Genomic DNA, 21,041 nt, shown 5'->3' with positions numbered 1-21,041 from the left:
TTGTTTTGTTAAAGGAAGATACTGTTCTTGATAAATGGAACACAGGAAGAGATATTTTGGATGTCTCTAATCTTTACTAATTTGTAAAGGTGGGTGGGATGACTGTAGTCCTTGTTCAAGGCACTGCCTTTGGGCAGTCTTGGATGTGTGTGAGCAACTTAAAATCTCTTTTGCTGTCATGTTCCTCTGAGTTGTGCGTAAGAGAGTCTTATCCCATAAATGTTATCTTCTGGGATTAGAAATGAGGACATAAAATCATGGATTTCATCCATGAAAACTTTTCATTTCAGCAAGCACCTGTTTCATAAGTCATTTTGAGCAAATTGGATGAATGGGAAATGCAGCAGTGAAGATGGCCCAGATAGAAAATGAATCCTGAAAGTATCTAGAACATCTCAGAATAACAGCTTCTCTATCATACTTCGGTAAAGCAAATCTTTAACCAGACAAACCTTTACATTGAAAGCCAGCCCTCAAATCCAGCAGTTAGGGAGGACATATTTATTTAGGATACCACATCTGTATTCATAGTACAATGTAATTGTCTAAAGCCTGGTGATGTATCTGCAACAGTGGGTCTTCTGTGCTAAATCTAACCATGTGCTCACCATAGCGCCTAGTTGAGGTACCTCATTGTTCTGTGCAGTAAACATGTAAGGACAAGGTACCACTGAGGAGCATCACACTATTCTTGTGTGATCAGTAGTGAAACTCTGAGAGTCAAGCTAGAAGAAACAGGAGACACAGCAGATATATCCTATCTGCTATCCTATTCTGGTCTTTATGATGTGTTTGATTTGAGAATTCATGCTAGCATCCACATTAACTGAACCTACACACCATAAACTTCCTTTACAGTCACTGCAGAGAGAGGCACTTCAAGAGGTGCCCCTGCTGACTGTTGAAGCTTTGGGTCTGTGGATCCTTTACTCAAGGTTCTTAGCACCAAATCCTGATTGGGGCTCATTCTTATGGATTGATGAGTTGTGTCATGTATTATTCAGTGAGATTATTTCTCCTCAGGTGCTGTAAGACATTAAAAGTTGTCAAAATTTGTCTCCTTCTTGGATATGGATGTTGTGCTCCATTTGTCGGTGTTTACTTTTTCAGTGTTACCAAGATAAGTTTATATTTCACTGTGGTTATGGGTGTGCTGTTATGTGCTCAGTAAGTGCAGTGCCACAAAGTACAATATCTTGAGAGACTGTGTTTTGTATGATGAATGTTGATGGATTATTTACATGGAAAAAAGAAAAAGACAGTAGAATGACACAAGCTACTAGAATATTTTCTCAGTTATACAGTGGTTTCAGGGTGAATCTACCATCTAGATAACAAAAAAAACCAACAACCCTATATCAAATTGCCATCACTAGAAACAAAATGGATTTTGTGTCATAGGCTCTTGCAAAAAAAAAGGAAAGAATAGCATTAAATGCAGTAGTAATACATAAGACGCTTATTTGAAAGAAATTACTTAGATGTCCTGAGAATGCAGTGGATGTGATCACATTTGTTCTACAAAAATGGCAGAACATTTCCATAATACAATTAGTTTGAGGGAGGTTATTTATTTATTTTCATTTGTTTATTTTAGTTTTTTTTTTTTTAATTCATTTATAAGTTACCACATGACATGTGAACAAGGATGGATATCATTTGGTAGCATTTGATTTCTGCTGAATGCTTTGGCAAGATTTTACCCCAAATCTGCTGTTCAACACAGAATCTTGCAGTGCAGATCTTGATACCAGTAGGAAGAGCATTTAAAAAAGTTTGTGTTACATATGTAAATAATTTTCAAGTCATTCAAGAATAACAATCATGTCATTCTAGAATAACAGAAAGTTTTGTTATAAAAAAAGAAAGCTCAAGAAGTTAAAAGTACCATTTACCTTTGCTGCTACATTATATCTACTTCTGATATATGGCTTCATCTGCATGTTCCTTCAAACCAATTTCATGCTCCCTACAGTGACATATTTTGCTAACACAACAGACTTGTTCTTTCCTGACGTACAGCTTCTGGCTCCAACAAATGTCAGTAGCTTTTTAGACAAACCTGGGCTTTTTATTCCTGTCTTTCACAAAAGAAATATCAGCATCCCTCCAATAACACTTTTACCCCTATGGCTATTCGGTTTGTTTTGTAAAAAGACTAGGTTTATTTTGCATGTAGACACTGGCAAAGACATGGAAGGGTGTTTTGACTCTTTCTTTCTTTCTCTTCTTTTTTTTTTTTCCTTAACAGTTTGTTGTTTTTTTTGGGGGGTGGTGGTGGTGGAAAGAATAGCCATTTTCCAATTTATGCAAAAGAGCATAGCTTTATTTAATCCTAAATTAAATTATTTCCAGTTATTTCCTTTTTGTAACCAATAGAGGCCTGCAGAAGCAATTAACTAAACCTGCATGAAGAGGAGTGAACAGGAGGGCCCTGGCAGCTGCAGGTCCTCCTTGGAGGCTCTCTATGTGGCTAAGATTTGCAGCTTACACTGATTTACACAGAGACCAAACTTTCTTGAAGTTGCTAAGCCGCTCTCCATCATTTTCCTCCAGTCCTGGCTCACCAGTGAGGTCCCAGATGACTGGAAACTGGCCAATGTAGTCCCCATCCACAAGTAGGGACAGATGGAGGAACCTGGAAACTCCAGGCCAGTCATCCTGACCTCAGTGCCAGGGAAAGTGATGGAGCAGATTATCCTGGCGGCAATAACTGCGCACCTGAAGGATGGCCAGGGGATCAGGTCCAGCCAACATGGGTTTAGGAGGGGCAGGTCCTGCCTCTCCAACCTGGTCTCCTTCTATGATCAGGTGACCCATCTGGTGGATGTGGAGAGGCCTGTGGATGTGGTCTACCTGGACTTCAGCAAGGCCTTTGACACCATCCCCCACAGCAAACTCCTGGCTAAGCTATCAGATCGTGGCTTGGACCACTACACTCTTTGCTGGGTTAGGAACTAGCTGGAGGGCCGAGCCCAGAGAGTGGTGGTGAATGGTGCCACATCCAGCTGGCGGCCAGTCACCAGTGCTGTCCCCCAGGGATCAATGCTGGGCCCCATCCTCTTTAACATCTTCATTGATGATCTGGATGAGGGGATTGAGTCAGTCATCAGCAAATTTGCAGATGACACTATATTAGGGGCAGATGTTAGTCAGTTAGAGGGTAGAAAGGCTCTGCAGAGGAACCTCGACCAACTGGACAGATGGGCGCAGTCCAATGGGATGGCATTCAACGAGTCCAAGTGCCGGGTGCTGCACTTTGGCCATGGCAACCCCATGCAGAGCTACAGGCTGGGGTCAGAGTGGCTGGAGAGCTGCCAAACAGAGAGGGACCTGGAGGTGCTGATTGACAGCCGCCTAAACATGAGCCAGCAGAGTGCCCAGGTGGCCAAGAGGGCCAATGGCATCCTGGCCTGTATTAGGAATAGTGTGGCCAGCAGGAGCAGGGAAGTCATTGTGCCTCTGTACTCTGCATTGGTTAGGCCACACCTTGAGTACTGTGTCCAGTTCTGGGCCCCTCAGTTTCAGAAGGACATCAAAACACTTGAACGTGTCCAGAGAAGGGCAATAAGGCTGGTGAGAGGCCTTGAGCACAAGCCCTATGAGGAGAGGCTGAGGGAGCTGGGATTGTTTAGCCTGGAGAAGAGGAGGCTCAGGGGTGACCTCATTGCCCTCTACAACTACCTGAAAGGTGGTTGTAGCCAGGAAGGGGTTGGTCTCTTCTCCCAGGCAGCCAGCACCAGAACAAGGGGACACAGTCTAAAGCTGCACCAGGGGAAGTTTAGGCTTGAGGTGAGGAGAAAGTTCTTCACTGAGAGAGTCATTAGTCATTGGAATGTGCTGCCGAGGGAGGTGGTAGAGTCACCCTCTCTCGGGAATACACCATCACCAGGAGCCTCGGAGAATCTGCGGGAACAGCGGGACTTGCGCAGCACCTCAGCACTCAGCTAGATTCGGCTCTGCTGTTTCTCTACATGGTTGCTGCTCGGGATTGCTCGGGCTCCCTACGCTACCGGCGGCGGTGCTTTTAAAAAGCCAGTGGCAGCTCGTGGCAGCTTCCATTTCAGCCCGTGGGTTCTTGCTCTGATGCGCGCCCCAACACACTTTTTCTAAAACGTTGTCCAGTCGGTCACGTGGGCAGGGCTAGGCATGGTGGTAACTCATCAAAATAACTCCTTTTAAAAATCAGTCTCAACTCAGACTGAGGGGGAATATAAGCAGGTAGGTAGGTGTCATAAGCAAGAGGTAGGTGTCCAGGCATCTGGCTGCAGAGAATGCTGGAGCCTGGCACTTGAGATGCAGGGTAGTGGGGGCAACTCTTGCATAAGGTGCGAGCAGATTGACTATCTGCTTAACCTGGTGGCCAGACTGAAGGACGAGGTTGCTAGTCTTAGAGATGTAAGGGAATGTAGGAAAGAGATGACCCAGAGGAGGAAAGAGATGAACCAGAGTAAGCAGGCTCTGCAGGCTCCCCCAGCAGAGGCTGGTTGTTCAAAAAGCAGAGGGGAATGGACGCAGGTTTCTCTCAAAAGACACAAAGTAAAACCTCCTTGCCTCCCCTCACCTTCCCCACTGCTCTTGGAAAACAGGTATGGGGCACTGGAGATCGAGGGTGAGGTGATCCTGATGCCAGAGGACACACCATCTGGGGTTTTCCCTGAGGCTAAACAGCCTAAGGTTAAACAGCCTTCCCCTGGCATCAGGACCTGCTCCCTCAAAAAAATGAGGAGGGTAATTGTTATTGGTGATTCCCTCCTGAGGGGAACAGAGGGCCCCATATGTCGGCCAGACCCATCTCATAGAGAACTTTGTTGTCTCCCAGGAGCCCAAGTTAATGATGTTACCAGAAGGCTGCCTAGCCTGATGCAGCCCTCTGACTACTATCCTTTATTAGTTATGCAGTTGGAGAATGATGATGTTGCAACCAGAACTCCCAGGGCTATCAAAAATTACTTCAGGGCCCTGGGAGACCTGGTTGAGGGCTCAGGTGTACAAATAATTTTTTCATCAATACCCTTAGTTGCAGGAGGAAATACCATAAGAAACAGGTCAGCAGCTATAGTTAACAAGTGGCTTAGAGGCTGGTGCAGTCAAAAGAATTTTGGGTTTTTTGATCTTGGAAAACTTTCTACTGCACCAGGTCAGCTGGCAACAGATGGAGTACATCTGTCCCAGAGGAGGGGAAAGGTCACAGTATATGAGAATGGCCTGTCCCCCAAAGGTAAAAAGATCCTGGGAAGGGAACTGGCAGGTCTCATCGACAGGGCTTTAAACTAGTTTCGAAGGGGGAAGGGGCTGAAACTAGTCCCCTCAGGCAGGAGTCTGGGGACGATAAGTTAGAGTCAGAGCTGAAACCAGCAGCCCAGCTGCAGTGCATGTACACTAATGCACAAAGCATGGGTAACAAACAGGAGGAGCTGGAAGCCTTGTTGCAGCAGGAAAGTTATGATGTAGTTGCCATCACAGAGGCATGGTGGGACGACTCACGTGACTGGAGCGCTGCAATTGATGGCTACAGGCTCTTCAGGAGAGACAGGCAAGGAAGAAGGGGTGGGGGGGTGGCCCTGTACATCAGGGAGGCACTTGATGCCATTGAGATGGAGATTAGGGACGATCGGGTTGAGTGCTTGTGGGTAAGAATTAGAGGGAAGACCAGCAAGGCAGACATCCTGGTTGGAGTCTGTTATAGACCACCCAACCAGGAGGAAGAAGTCGATGAAACATTCTATGGGCAGCTTAGGGCTGTCTCAGGATCGCCTGACCTTGTTCTCATGGGCGACTTCAACCTGCCTGACATCTGCTGGGATCTCAACACAGCAGAGAGGAGACAGTCTTACGAGGTTCTTAGAGTGCATGGAGGACAGCTTCCTATCCCAGGTGCTGTGTGAGCCTACCAGGCGTAAGGCTATGCTTGACCTCCTCTTCACCAATAGGGAAGGGCTGGTGGGTGATGTAGTGGTTGGAGAGTGTTTAGGGGCCAGTGACCACGAGATAATTGAATTCTCGGTATTCGGTCAAGCTAAGAGGGGCAGAAAGAAGACCTCCACTCTGGACTTCCGGAGGGCAGACTTCGGGTTACTCAAGAAACTAACTCAGACGGTTCCTTGGGATAAAGCCCTTAAAAATAAAGGGGCTCAGGAGAGCTGGACCTGCTTCAAGGAAGAACTGTTGAAGGCGCAAGAACAGGCTGTGCCAATGTGCTGGAAGATGAGCCGCCGGGGCAGACAGCCAGCCTGGATGGTTAATTAACTCTTAATAGAACTAAGGGAAAAAAAGAGGGTGTATCATCTTTGGAAGAAAGGGGAGGCAACCCACGGAATGTTTAAGGATGTTGCTAGATCATGTAGGAAGAAAACTAGGGAGGCAAAAGAACATTTGGAGCTTAAACTGGCCTCTGCTGTGAAGGACAACAAAAAGTCCTTCTATAAATATATTAATAGCAAGAGGAAGGGCAAGGACAACGTCCACTCCTAGGTTGACATGGAGGGGAATGTTGTATCAAAGGATGAGGAAAAGGCAGAGGTACCTGACACCTTCTTTGCCTCAATTTTTACTAGCAGGACAGAACGTCTTCCAGACAGCTGGCCTCCTGAGCTGGCAGAAGGAGCCAGGGAGCTGCACAGTTTCCCTATGTTCCATGAGGAGGTAGTTGGAGTTCTCCTCAGCCGCTTGGATCCCCACAAGTCCATGGTACCAGATGGGATCCATCATAGGGTGCTGAGAGAGCTGGCAGATGAGCTGGCTAAGCCACTCTCCATCATTTTCCATCAGTCCTGGCTCACTGGAGAGATCCCAGAAGGCTGGAAGCTGGCCAACGTGGTGCCCATCCATAAGAAGGGCCGGTTGGATGAACCAGGGAATTATAGGCCTGTCAGCCTGACCTCAGTGCCAGGCAAGATCATGGAACAGGTCATCTTGAGTGCAATCACACAGCACTTAGAGGATGGCCAAGGGATCAGGCCTAGCCAGCATGGATTTAGGAAGGGCAGGTCCTGCCTGACCAACCTGATCTCCTTCTATGATCAGGTGACCCACCTGGTGGATGTGGGGCGGCCTGTGGATGTAGTCTACCTGGACCTCAGCAAGGCCTTTGACACCGTCCCCCACAGCAAACTCGTGGCCAAGCTGTCAGCCCATGGCTTGGATGGGAGCACACTGCATTGGGTTAGGAACTGGCTGGAGGGCCGAGCCCAGAGAGTGGTGGTGAATGGTGCCACATCCAGCTGGCGGCCAGTCAGTAGTGGTGTGCCCCAAGGATCAGTGCTGGGCCCTGTGCTCTTAAGCATCTTTATTGATGATCTGGATGAGGGCATTGAGTCCATCATCAGTAAATTTGCTGATGACACCAAGCTGGGGGCAGGAGTTGATCTGCTGGAGAGTAGAGAGGCTTTGCAGAGGGACCTCGACAGGCTGGGCAGATGGGCAGAATCCAACGGCATGAGATTTAACACATCCAAGTGCTGGGTTCTGCACATTGGCCACAACAACCCCATGCAGTGCTACAGGCTGGGGTCAGAGTGGCTGGAGAGCAGCCAGGTAGAGAAGGACCTGGGGGTACTGGTCGATGGTAGGCTGAACATGAGCCTGCAGTGTGCCCAGGCAGCCAAGAGGGCCAATGGCATCCTGGCCTGCATCAGGAACAGCGTGGCCAGGCAGCCAGGAGGGCCAATGGCATCCTGGCCTGCATCAGGAACAGTGTGGCCAGCAGGAGCAGGGAGGTCATTCTGCCCCTGTACACTGCACTGATTAGGCCACACCTCGAGTACTGTGTCCAGTTCTGGGCCCCTCAGTTTAGGAAGGATGTTGACTTGCTAGAGCGTGTCCAGAGAAGGGCAACAAAATTGGTGAGGCGTTTGGAACACAAGCCCTATGAGGAGAGACTGAGGGAGATGGGATTGCTTAGCCTGGAGAAGAGGAGACTCAGGGGTGATCTTATCACTCTCTACAACTACCTGAAGGGAGGTTGTAGACAGGCAGATGTTGGTCTCTTCTCCCAGGCACCCAGTACCAGAACAAGAGGACACAGTCTCAGGCTGTGCCAGGGGAGGTTTAGGTTGGATGTTCGGAAAAAGTTCTATACAGAGAGAGTGATTGCCCATTGGAATGGACTGCCTGGGGAGGTGGTGGAGTCACCATCATTGGAGGTGTTCAGGAGGAGACTTGATGGGGTGCTTGGTGCCATGGTTTAGTTGTTTAGGTGTGTTGGATTGGTTGATGGGTTGGATGCGATGATTTTGAAGGTCTCTTCCAACTTTTTTATTATTATTATTATTATTATTATTATTATTATTATTATTATTATTATTATTATTATTATTATTTATCATCATCATCATCCCTGGAGGTGTTCAAGAGGAGATTGGACGTGGCACTTGGTGCCATGGTCTAGTCATGAGGTCTGTGATGACAGGTTGGACTCGGTGATCCTTGAGGTCTCTTCCAACCTTAGCGATACTTTGGTACTGTGAAAAATGAACTCAAAGATTTTGTAATTTCTACTTTTCTTGGTATCATAAATTATATGAATTATTTCTTTGTAAGGTCTGCTTTTAGGTCACTATCCAAAAAGAGACATGAAAACTCAATACAAATCTCCCAGAATTACTAGACTGGATATTTCTATAATATTCAAGAAATCAACAGTAATGAAATTCATTTGGTGGATTTTTTTGTGTGAATATCCGTTAAAGACATTTCTCAAAGATCAAAGCTGTGACCTCTGTTGCTGTAATGAAGGGTGCAAAGATCACTGGCTCTCCTGGTGGTGCAGCTTGATGGATTTCCTGTCTCAATGCTTGCTCCAGTGAGATGCTCTCCACAAGACCTAGAAGGGCAGGGCCTGGTTGCCAGCAAGGTACAGGGTACTCCCACACTCAGGCGTCAGTCATCTCCCTGGGGACAGGCTGAGTCTAGGCCAGTCAATGGGCACACTGGTGGGCCTGACTCATGTCTGAGCAGGACAAGGTCCTGGGCTGTATGCAAGGATTATTGTAGCCCTCATGGCCCTGACAGGTTTCTCTTTCAACATTGTACATGAGTTTTGGTTGTTGTTTTGTTTTTTTTGTAGAGTGTAGCATTTCAAATGTGTCAGTTTTAACCTGAAAATGCAGAATTGGAGAAATTACATTGTCATATCTGAAACCCATGGGATCTGTATGAATTACTTCTCAAAGTAGTGTACCAAGTAGTAAAAAAATATTTAGAATTAGGTTTATATACAAAAATGCTTAATTTCCACATGTATGTATGTGCCCTAGACTTGATCTTCAAGCCTTTTCTGGTCTAGAATTCTCCTTTGATACCTATTCTGTTTGAGAATTGCCTTCAGAAACTTATACTTTGAGGTCTGTTTTTACTGAGCTTTGATTTTACATTTATTTTCCTAACTGTTATGTTTTTAGAAGTAATATGCAGGGGAAATGATTGTTAATTAGACAATAAAATATTAAGCAATTATCTACTATAGCAGTATCAGGTGCAGTACATTAGGACATTAGACTTACCTGGGAGAAAAAAAGCAAACTCAAAATGTGACCTACATGTATCTTGAATCTCCACAGACTTTTTTTTTACCTATCTTAATTAAAATTTACTGTGTGTTCCAGAACAGAAGGGCTGAAAGCTATTTCCTTATCCTCCTAATGTCTATGCTGTTTATATGCTTGAGATGGCTAAGAGGTAGTCTGGAAACTGCAATAAAATTAGTAATTACTAAAGGGGACATAATGCACTGTTTTGTTGAAGTCAAGCTCAGAAAATATGTAGACTGACTCTTAAAAGGAGAAGGCATTGATCATATTTTTCTCTTATTATTCATCATATTATCTTTACTGGATTCTATGGAAGTTTTCCTTCATAAAATGAGCACTAACATCATATCTATTGAGATAAAATATCTTTATACTGCTAAAATAAAGAGCCACTCCTTTTAAGGCTCAAAGATTCAGAAGCTACAAAGGTCACATGGTAAGGTTAATTCCAGCCAAATACAGCTCTTGATGAAGAAAATCTATGGAAAGTTTAGAAAATTTTGGTCTGCTGCTTTTTAGTTTACTGGGCACCTGGATGGTGCATGAGTAAATTTGCATTATCAATAACAACAACAACTACTACTACTATAATAATAATAATAATAATAATAATAATAATAATAATAATAATAATAATAATAATAATAATAATAATAATAATAATAATAATAAAACCAACCAGGTTGGAAGATACCTTCAAGATCATCGCATCCAACCCATCAACCAATCCAACACACCTAAACAACTAAACCATGGCACTAAGCACCCCATCAAGTCTCCTCCTGAACACCTCCAATGATGGTGACTCCACCACCTCCTCGGGCAGCCCATTCCAATAGGCAATCACTCTCTCTGTATAGAACTTCTTCCTAACGTCCAACCTAAACCTCCCCTGGCACAGCCTGAGACTGTGTCCTCTTGTTCTGGTATTGGCTGCCTGGGAGAAGAGACCAACATCCGCTTGTCTACAACCTCCCTTCAGGGAGCAATAAGGTCACACCTGAGTCTCCTCGTTTCAGACCGTTATAGTGGCCCTGTCATCTACTGACAGCACAATCATACCCTCAAGAAAAACTGGTAAAAGACTATTTTAAACAGGTTGTCTAACTGTGCTAGCATGAAGAATTGATTTGTGTAGTCAATTACTTAAACGGTTCAACATTTCTTTCAATAGAAAGATACAAGTTTCTAACAGATATACAAAGCATCTTAGAAACAAATGTTTTCAATGTCAGTGACTTTAGTAGAAGAAAAGGAAAAGAGAGTATTTGCATTAATACAGTCTATTAAAAAATTGAAATGCCCTTGAATCACATAAATTGGAATTGAAACATTTGTCTTATTTTAGTTATTCTGAAACAGTGCTGATTCATTTGAACAGGTTTTTCCCATGCTGTGTTACAGACATTGAGCCAATTCTGTTCCACTACTTTAGACTAAATAAGAAGCTTTGTGGAATCGCTTTTTCTTATTTTATACTAGTTGGATTTCCACTAATTTTGCTATTGCAGCTAAAAAGTAAGTAGTGTGGTTCTTTCCTTGCCATAATCTTTCTCATTCTGAAATAAAGTTGAAAAATAAAAGGTAATAAGCCTTGATGAAACTGGATGATGTTTATTGTACAAGATCTTCATTCAGAACATTTTCTTGGAGGAAGAAATACAGCATAAAAAGTTTCAATTTCTACTGAAATACATGCTTTTCATTTTTTAAATTGAAATATGCTTATATATTTGTTAATCAGGCCTATGTCAAACCACAAATCATGAACAACACTAAGTATTTTAAGGTTCCCCTTATATCAGTAGGAATTGTTGATACTGAGCTCTGCTCAGGAATTGGTATGACTCAGTTGTCAGAAAGACTTCAATATTGTAATAGAAAACTACTGAATGTATTGCTATGATCTGATTTTGAAACAACTCCTGCATTGTGTTCACTAACAAAAGAGTATCTGAATCCAGCCAAGAATTTTAATAACATCTAACTTGATGCATTTTGAACTAAAAGAGCTTCTGTTGCTAGGCATCAAATTGGTGATGCATGGAAAATTTGTTCACTGAAACTAAAATATAAGCCTGCATGTACAGTTCAGAAGTAGATTTTCTGGCTAAGTATGAAATCTTAAACCCTGAAAAGACCCATATATTTAGATCAGGTCCTGTTTTCGTTGTATCTTAAGATATTGTGAATTCATCATCTGATTTTAATTCTTCAAATGAATTTGAGGGAAGTTTCAGTTTTCCAGCATGCAGAAATTAAAGATTTCTAATATTGATGTTGCCTGCTGAAATTTTCAATTAGAGAATATAAATATTTTCCTCTGCATAAAATTAAAACATTATCCTGGGTAATCCCCATGTAATATGAAAATATTTACTTTAAGGGTTTTATCTATCAGACAATACAGATCTTTCAATAGCTTTGTTCATTCAGCAGTGGCATATGTTTGACAGAAGGCTCTTGGTAATGCACATAAAAAATGCTATTTGCTTTTCAACAACAGACTCTTCTTTCAGGAATATAAGCGCTAAAGTAGCTGAAAAACAAATAAAGAAACAAAACCAAACATAAAACCTTGAAGTATTTACTACACTATATGCTAAATATATGTACCTAAACTCACTGATTTAATTCACACTTCCATAAAAGTCTCACAGAAAGAAGATTCAGAACTTATAATAATGGGATTTCATTCAGAAAAAAAACAAACAACGGAATGGATACTGTGTAGAGCAGTTACTGTAATCATGTCCATGGGTTCGAGCTACAAAACCAAATCCCAGTCCTGTTGAATTTGGAATTTTGATGGTTGTTTCCCTCCCCCCCCCATTTTTTTTTTTTTTTAGTTTGACTTACATTTTTCATTCAGAATCATATAGTTTTCTTTTTTCCTGAAATAATTCTATATACAAAGTGTGGATGTTTGTGTTGGGAGAGAGAGGACACATATCAACTGGCATTTTAACAATGCAGTGCAACATTATAGGAGACCAAGGAGACCATTAAAGAGCCTGAATCCTTTCTGTTTGGTAGCCAAATGGGGTGGCAAAGCAAAATCACGTAATTTCCCACAAGGTCTTACTTATTTCATAAAAGAAATATTTATCAAATATAAAATATTTACATATGTAATATAATATTAAAACAATAAGAACAACAAAGAAATACTCATTTACTTGGAAAACTAGCTGTTGATAACTTGGTCCATAAATTAATAACAAATTAGATACATTTTCACAGAAGAAAAAGTTTCAGACAAGGCTAGAATGAATCAAAATTCCTTGATGATGCTTGCCTTTTCTCCCAATAGTACTTCATCAAGATTGGAAGGTGATAGATTGCTTTCTGTACTGCAAATACATAAATATGATCTACTGAAAATAAAGAGTCATTATGACCATTCCATAAACTGTGGTTCTTAATTTCACAACTGGAAAAGCTCCAGTGAAAATGCCACCCATTGCTGCCTTGAGATTTCTTCTCTGAGCTTAAAAGTGAAGTGGAGAGTTCTTGGAGCCTTAGAGATGAGTGGCCTGTTTTCACTAATATTTTTGAAAGTGGTCACTATGTTAAATTTATTGAAAATGAAATGTATATTAATTCTCAAAACTCAGTCTTTTCAAGAAGTTTATTCCTTTTATTCCTTTATTTTGTACCTTACATTTCTAGATTAAGTTGTTAAAAAGCGAGAGTAGTGTATATTTTACCTACTTCATGAGAGACAGAGAGCACATGCTTTACAATGTGATTAATTTGTTAAGGCCTTCATGGTCTTAACTAATACTTTGGGTGCTTTACAGCCGTCTGAAGCCAAGTAACAGTGGATGAACACTATGTTGCAATGATCAATATAAGTGCAGTCTTTGCACTTTAGGACTCAATGACCAGGAAGTATTTATGTCATATTTATGGGAAGGTGCTACAGTTCTACAATAACATCTAATTGTATTTCACTATAGAAACAATAATGGCAACAGAGAAATAATCTTTAAGAAACAAAAAAGAAAGAATAAAGGAAATAAATGTTTTCAAGATCTTTCCAATTTTTCTTTAATGGTTGCAAAAACTCCTTGAAAAGCAATGTGACATTCTACTTGTCTAGAAATTGTTCTCATTTAAGTATCCCAATTTTCAAAGTTCATCAAGAAAAATGAAGTTGCTACACCTCTAAACATCTCTAAACAAAATAAGAAGCTGAAAACAATCATAAAACCCCAAAAGGCCATCTGGCTCAAAGCAAACGTATGCAGAACTAAAACTGGACAGTTCCAAAAGCAGAAAAGTTTATCTATAGGTGATTTTATTTATAGTCACTGCTTGCATTCTCTGGAAAGTTTTTTGCTTTCACAAATTGTCTTGACATAAAGCTTCTTTGTTCTTTTTTTTTCTGATCATAGTCCATATTCGTCCTCACTGTGTGGTAAAACTTGTTCCTTTCCTCTGATGTGGGTTTTTTTACAATGATTCACCTAGATTATATGATTTACTATGCATTTTACTGAAAGTAGTAGTAGTGTAAAAATTTAGAGGCAGGGGAGAATATGGCAACCCATTGTTTCAGGAGCACTTAAACATATCATATTTATTCTTCCACTTTTTCTTTAGTTTCCATTCAATATCTTTTCTCAATGCAGGATGGTAATCATGATCTTAAAATGCCTAAGGGATAAAGATCTAAATACACCTCTTATTATGTCTTGTTTACATGATCCAGTAAGACAGTTGTATTCCATGGGAGCAATAAATCTCCTTCAACCCAGAATGAAATGTTAGCGATACGGGTATTTCCTCCACCACCACCCTTGCAGCTTAAAGTGTTTCAGTGTAGCTGGATTTCCATTGTCCTTATTTGGAAAATTGTGTGCCATATTATTATAATTGTTGTTGTTATTATTATTATTACTGTTATTATTATTATTAGTAGTAGTATACTAAAAAAATACCCAAACCAGCATAAACTAGAATACAAATCCCCTCAGCAGTATGGTTATCCTGAAATGTTTTTATTAACAGAGTAGATGGAAAAGAGTAGAAATCCAGCACTGAGCATAACTCAGAAGTGTAATTGTTATAATGAATATCATATCTGTATTTATAAATGCCCAATGTATATAACTTATATGTATGTCATATAATTGCATGAACTTGTAGCATACCTTGTTGCATATTCCATGGTCAGTTTTGCTATGTTGTAATTCACTGCAGTGCAGGAGTCACTTCAGGTACCTTAGGAGTGAAGCGGTCACGATGCTATTGACAACCTAAAATGTTCTGCTAGTCCAACAGTTTTAAAACAGTATCCACGCAACAGGAAACACCCTAAGATGCTTTAGGTGAATGGAAAGAATGGAAGACATGCAGTATATGGAAATATCATTGCACTTTTAGACTGTAACTGCATTGCATTCGAATATGTATCTGGGGTTTATGTGTTGCTGGGTTTGTTTTGATTTGTTTTGAATTTTGGTGTTCATATAGATTTAAAATTTCTCCCTTTTTTTTTGGTATGTTACCATTACAATGCCTTTTACTATACTATTTAAACACCTTTTTTTTTTTTTTTTTAATAAATACATTTATTCCAATCTTTTTTTATGAAAACAAAATATAGTAAGCTTGTATTTTTAAACCAGGTTGGAAAAGACCTTTGAGATCATCAAGTCAAACCTATCATCCAACACCATCTAATCAACTAAACCATGGCACCAAGTGTCCCATCCAGTCTCTTCCAAAACACCTCCAGTGATGGTGACTCCACCACCTCCCTGGGCAGCCCATTCCAACGGCCAATCACTCTTTCTATGAAGAACTTCTTGCTAACATCTAGCCTAAATCTCCCCTGGCACAGCTTGAGACTGTGTCCTCTTGTTCTGGTGCTGGTTGCCTGGGAGAAAAAAACAACCCCAACCTGGCTACAACCTCCCTTCAGGCAGTTGTACAGAGCAATAAGGTCTCCCCTGAATCTCCTCTTCTCCAGGCCTAGCAAGCCCAGCTCCCTCAGCCTCTCCTCACAGGGCTTGTGCTCCAAACCCCTCCCCAGCTTTGTTGCCCTTCTCTGGACACGTTCCAGCAGCTCAACATCTTTCCTAAACTGAGGGGCCCAGAACTGGACACAGCACTCTACTGTACCATTAAATCCAGAAATTATATATAAAACAACATGATAGCTGGATTTTATTTTTTTTTCATCTTGTTACACTTTGAAATTTGATGATGTATCTTTTTTTTGCTTGTAAAATGCATAATGTAGAAGTTTGGAATATCAGTAGACTACTATTCGTTGTACCAGAGATAGTGCATAATTTTAAATGTCTATGTACTAATATTCTTCATAGAACCTTTTTTTCAAAGTTTTTGGTTTGTCTGTATGGTCCAATATTCAGAATTAAGTGGTGTACATTTCCTTACTGTTCTGGAAAAGCTGCATACATTGGAGTAGTTAATAACAAGAAAAGAGTTACTGAGCTAATGGGACAGTGTCATTTTACTATCATTTGCAGGATGATACTTACTAAGAGTAAGTTTATCAAAATAATAAAGACCAACTAGTATAACTATGAATCAGGTAGAGAATAAATTACCTTGCAGCTTAGTCAAAACAAGAGCTGAAGTACTGGCAATCTGGTCATGGGCATGCTTTGAAAGACTTTTTCATTTAAAAACAACACACAACGAAGTTAAGGCTTCATTATATTCATGGACATGTGGGGAAGTCTTTTGTTTTCTGAAAGTACATAAAGAGCACACCGTTTAAGTTTCATTGCTGTAAAAGCAGATTGTTCCTTAACTTAGCCGACATAAGTAAAAGTAACCTGTGTGACCTCAGCTCTCTGGGTTTTATGAAACAATAATAATTTTCTGACAGAACCAGTTTGCAGGGTTTTCATGTGTCTACCACAAAGAAAAATTGTATGTCATCTTGGTTTTATTATATCCATCAGCTGGCTGCCCATTTGTTGTGGAGTGTCTGCTGTGACATAGGGCTGTGACTCTATTCGGCTGTAATATATTGCCTGTAGTGCATTCAGTGACTCTGGTACCTGTTGCTGGTTCTTTTTCCAGGTCAGCTGGCTGCAGGTACATGTGAGATTGTTACTTTGGACAGAGATAGCAGTCAGCCCCGAAGGACTATAGCCCGACAAACAGCTCGCTGTGCATGTAAAAAAGGACAGATTGCCGGTACAACAAGAGCAAGGCCAGCCTGTGTTGATGGTAAGAAGCAAAGATCTATTCAATCAGTTTCTGCCAATAACAGAGTGGTGTAAACCGCTCATGTCTCATTAGGAAAAGAAAAACTCATTAGAAGAAATGTTTGAGTGTCCCAACTAGTAATGGTAATACCATTGAAATCCCTGCAAAGGTATTACTGACTAATAGTACCCATATTTCAATTATTTAATTGGAATTATTACTTTTGTTTTAACTTAATATGCAGTTGAATATTAAGCTTCCGCTGGGAAGCTAATGTGACTGTTTCTGTGTGATAGCTGATGTGTTGAAGAAAGCAGTGATACTGCAGTATTTGGATATAGTATCTGAATATACATCATATGTCCAGCATTCCTTCTATTCTTAAAATGATGGTTCTGTATACTTCACTGCATATGCAGTGATAGCATGCAGCTGGAAAACTGCTGACATACAGGGAGGTATGAAAATATTTCACTTTCAAATAATTTTTTTAAACATATGAATTTCTAGGTTACAGCTAAATAAGATGTTAGTAGTGGGACAATCTTCAAGACAGGTCTGGCAGTGCCAGTCTATTAGCAAACATTCACATTTAAAATACAGTTTGCAACATATTGAAAATAGTTGATACAATATTATATGTTTTAATTTAGGTTAGTTAATAAAAGTAGAAATAAGATGGTTATGGGTAGAATTATAATAAATTCACAGATAGCTTTTGAATACTGACTGGTTTGAGTCCTCAGATAAAAATATTGCTGAGAACACCCTACTGTTGCCTCCAAATTTGGTCTTACCAGTGATTATCAAAGAAGACAGCTCAAAGGAGATTTCAGAGCCTATCCACAGGGCTAAATATAGAACATCATGCACTTTCTATTTTTGCATTTTCCTTTCACTGTTTTTGGTACTCTGTGAGACAGTTTCTTATCTGTCTCTTCCGCAATGTGATGCTATATCCAGTAATTCTCTTCTTTCCTGTTTTATGGTAAGATCCTACCACAGGAAGGTTTAAAAAAGGAATAATTTTATTGTGCAATTTATAGTTGTAAGTCTTACAAAAATGCTTGTTAGCAATTAAAAAAAGTCAGCATAGATTTCCCATTTTACACCAACAAAGTTCTAAGGGAATACATGGATTTTGTATCATCTGGTGGAAACTAAACATAATTTTTCCTCAGTCAGTTATGACCTATAATGAGATTCATTTGCTGTAACTTGTGTACCTGAAGTTAATTGTCTAACCTATTGACTCCATTTGTCCCCTAAACCCAATGGAGAGCAAAAGGCACCTTCTCAGAGGAATTTATCTTACCCTAAGTGCCTAAGATAAATCAGATGTAGCACTCTGGTATTCACTTTCTCTGCCTTGCCTTAAGACATCTGAGGTGATGAGACTTTTTGTATATATGTACTGGTAAGAAGATGTGATTACAACTCATGCTCCAATTGCTATATTAGCTTAGTTTCCAAGTAATTCAATATTTGTTTGTTTTGTTTGTTTGTTGTTGTGCGGGTTTTTTTGCTGTTGTGTGTTTGAAGGTTTGTGTGTTTCTTTCTTTTTTTTTGTTTGGGTTGGGTTGGCTTTTTTTTTTTTTTTATATATATATATATATATATATATATACTTATTTTAGTGGGAACCTGTGAAGAAGGGTTATTTCAGATTCTGGGTTTGCTTTCAATATGCTTGCTCATATGAAAACAGAGAACTGGATGACAGGATCTGTGGTTAGGTATTTTGTAAGCAACAGAGGGTTCTTTATGTAATACTCCATGTTTCAAAAATAAGTGGGAAGTTCATCAGCTGGAAAATAGAACTTCCCAGTAGCTTGTGTGCCCAAGTATTACAATTATTATTTTTAAAGCTTTTCTACCTAGTTCTAAAGAGATCTAATAGCACTCTTTATTATTTTGGCAAGTGTTTATTATTAGGATGTTGATCCTTTTGCTAAGAATGATAACTGCAAGATGTGTAGGATGTGCTACTTTGCTTTCCTAGACACCATTGAGGATCAATACTCAAAAAGGTTAATGATACCTAGAACTGTGTATCAAGTTCCCACTTTAAAAAAGGAGGCACAAGCCAAATCTTTGATCAGTAGGTTTTATTCATGAATTAAGTTTTAAAAACAGTTTTGCATATCATAAACACAATTATGTAGGAAAGAACAGGTGAGCACTTTAGCTTGTCTCTGATACTCTGCTTGCAAATAAAGTGTGAATTTACCAGGTTCATAGTTTCAACAATATATTAGTAATGCAACGACCAAGAAACTGGATTTTGGTTGGTTGGAGTTTTTTACAATAAAGAATCCATATAAACAAATAAATCCTTCTCTGAGGTTTCTTATATAGGATACTAAGTGTGTTTTTGCAAATTTTCTTTATTTATATCACAGCTGATGTTAAGAATGTAATTACTATTTGAGGTTTCATTTCTGCTAGCAAAAGAAAAACACTGGTACTGTGTTTTTGGTTTGGTTTGGTTGGTTTATTTGTTTTTTATGCCAGTTTGCTTTCTAAAGATTCTGATGGTTTAATTTTGTTGTTTACATATAGGCTTGATTTTAATGAGATTATTTGTTAAGTAAAGGTAGCATAATTATACCTTAGACCTATAATAATTAATGCAAAGTCATTTGTGAAGAAAGCAGGCATAGTAAGCATGACCTGCTAACCTACTAACAAGAAAGCCTTAGCTAACAACTGTATTACAGCTTCTGGAAAGAGAGTGTTTTGAAGAATCAGTAACAAAGCTGGCAATTTTTACAACCGTAAAATGCATCATGTTGCTGGCTACTATTTGTTCATTGTTTGATAGAGAGAAGATCCTTAGAGTATATTCAGTTATGCTGTATGTTTCCTGGAGCTCTGAAATACAAGTGTCAATTATTGCAGCACAATGAGTAAGTAATTTAAAGAGTCTTAAACCTTGCAAGTATTGTCTGAAATTGAACTTGTTACATAGCTCTTAGAGTAGGTCCAAAATCCACTCTGCTTGCACTACTATATCAGCTAATGTCTTTTCTTGTGCAGTGAAAGACTGTATATGTCAGATAGATAGAGCTAGAATTTTTTCAAATGAAAATGCAGTGTTTAGGGCTTTGTCTGAGCAGACCATGAAGAACAGATATTTTCCTGAAATGTTTCCCTGTGATGGAGCGTGCTGATTTACTCTTTATTTTTTTCTAGTGGTTTTTAAGTATGGCAGATTGCTAATGTAATCTGGAAAAATGGCATCAATATTCACCCTGATTTGAAGCTTGATTTAGTGTTGATTGCTTCATTCCTAGACCCACAGAGTCATAATGTATATTTGGTATGTTTCGTTGTGATGCAATTTTTATTCATGAATATAGGTTTTGTGATATCAGAACAGTACTTTGCCTGCACTCTTAGCTATATTATTGTTATTATTTACATCTAGCATTCCCTAAGCCCTTTTTTGAGATTGTATTTCATAGCTGTGACCTCAGTTGCATTTCTTTGATAAGATATTATATGTCAACATAGCATCTGGTTTATCACCAGTGTTATTTCTCTGTGTTGTCAGTCAAGCTTCCTAATTTTTTGTAACTAGAGCCTGTGGGAGATTGCAAGATAGCAATTATTCTCTATTTTTGTCCAGTACATTTTCTAATTGAGGTTTGATTTAAAGCAAGTGACAAAGTGGCTTTGAGAACAGTGTGTGTATGCTCAAACTCATGGTTTGTGTGCTTTCACAAGAATTGCATCTGTCTGGGAATAAAAGTAGTTATGCCAAGGGTTTTCACAGAATGAAAGTGTGTTAACCTGAGAAAAGTGGGATGAACATTTAAATGTTCAATAGACTCCAGTAATTCTGTCCAATATATATTTATAACTCAAAAATAAACAGGAGTTTTCTTCAGAAAATAGAAAGAGTTGATGAGAGGAAAAGAAGTATGAGAGACATGGTTCAATTGCTTGAATGGATGGCAATCTTTAATTTGCTTACCTGGGTTCTGTGATTAGAAGATTCTTATGCTCTGGATTTGAATTCTGGTTACTTTTATGTCCACAAAGTACTATGAGAAATTCCAGGACACTGATCCTGATATGCAAAATTCATAGATTTGGAATAGCTGGAGGGCAGCTAACTGAATTCAAAGACCATTTATGTTATAAATCAAAGTTTCTGTGGTTTGGTTTGGTTTAATTGTTAAAAAAGTTTCAACTCTTTTGCAAGCATTGTAACAATATTGTTTTCTACATAACCTTAGCTGGTATAATTTGTTCATACATTATGATGAACATGCTTTTCCATTTGCATTGATTGATTTTCTTTAACACAGA

At 39.7% G+C, this 21,041-nt stretch overlaps 1 protein-coding gene across 9 annotated transcripts in view; it reads left to right on the top strand.

The window, feature by feature from the left end:
* TAFA5 (TAFA chemokine like family member 5) overlaps window positions 1-21,041 on the top strand; it is a 481,575-nt gene that overhangs the window by 233,433 nt on the left and 227,101 nt on the right. For all 9 annotated transcript variants that reach the window (XR_010990835.1, XM_068166309.1, XM_068166344.1 and 6 more), the window contains one exon: window positions 16,596-16,745. Coding sequence is in view for 8 of the 9 variants with exons in the window: in XM_068166309.1 (XP_068022410.1) it covers window positions 16,596-16,745 (150 nt within the window). In the remaining variant the exon portion in view is untranslated. The remainder of the gene's footprint in view (window positions 1-16,595; window positions 16,746-21,041) is intronic.

This window comes from Melanerpes formicivorus, unplaced genomic scaffold (assembly GCF_026170545.1).
Source record: "Melanerpes formicivorus ecotype bairdi unplaced genomic scaffold, bMelFor1.0.p_v2 SCAF_3, whole genome shotgun sequence".
NCBI classification, from domain to species: Eukaryota; Metazoa; Chordata; class Aves; order Piciformes; family Picidae; genus Melanerpes; species Melanerpes formicivorus.
This window is presented reverse-complemented; position numbering and strand designations above follow the sequence as displayed.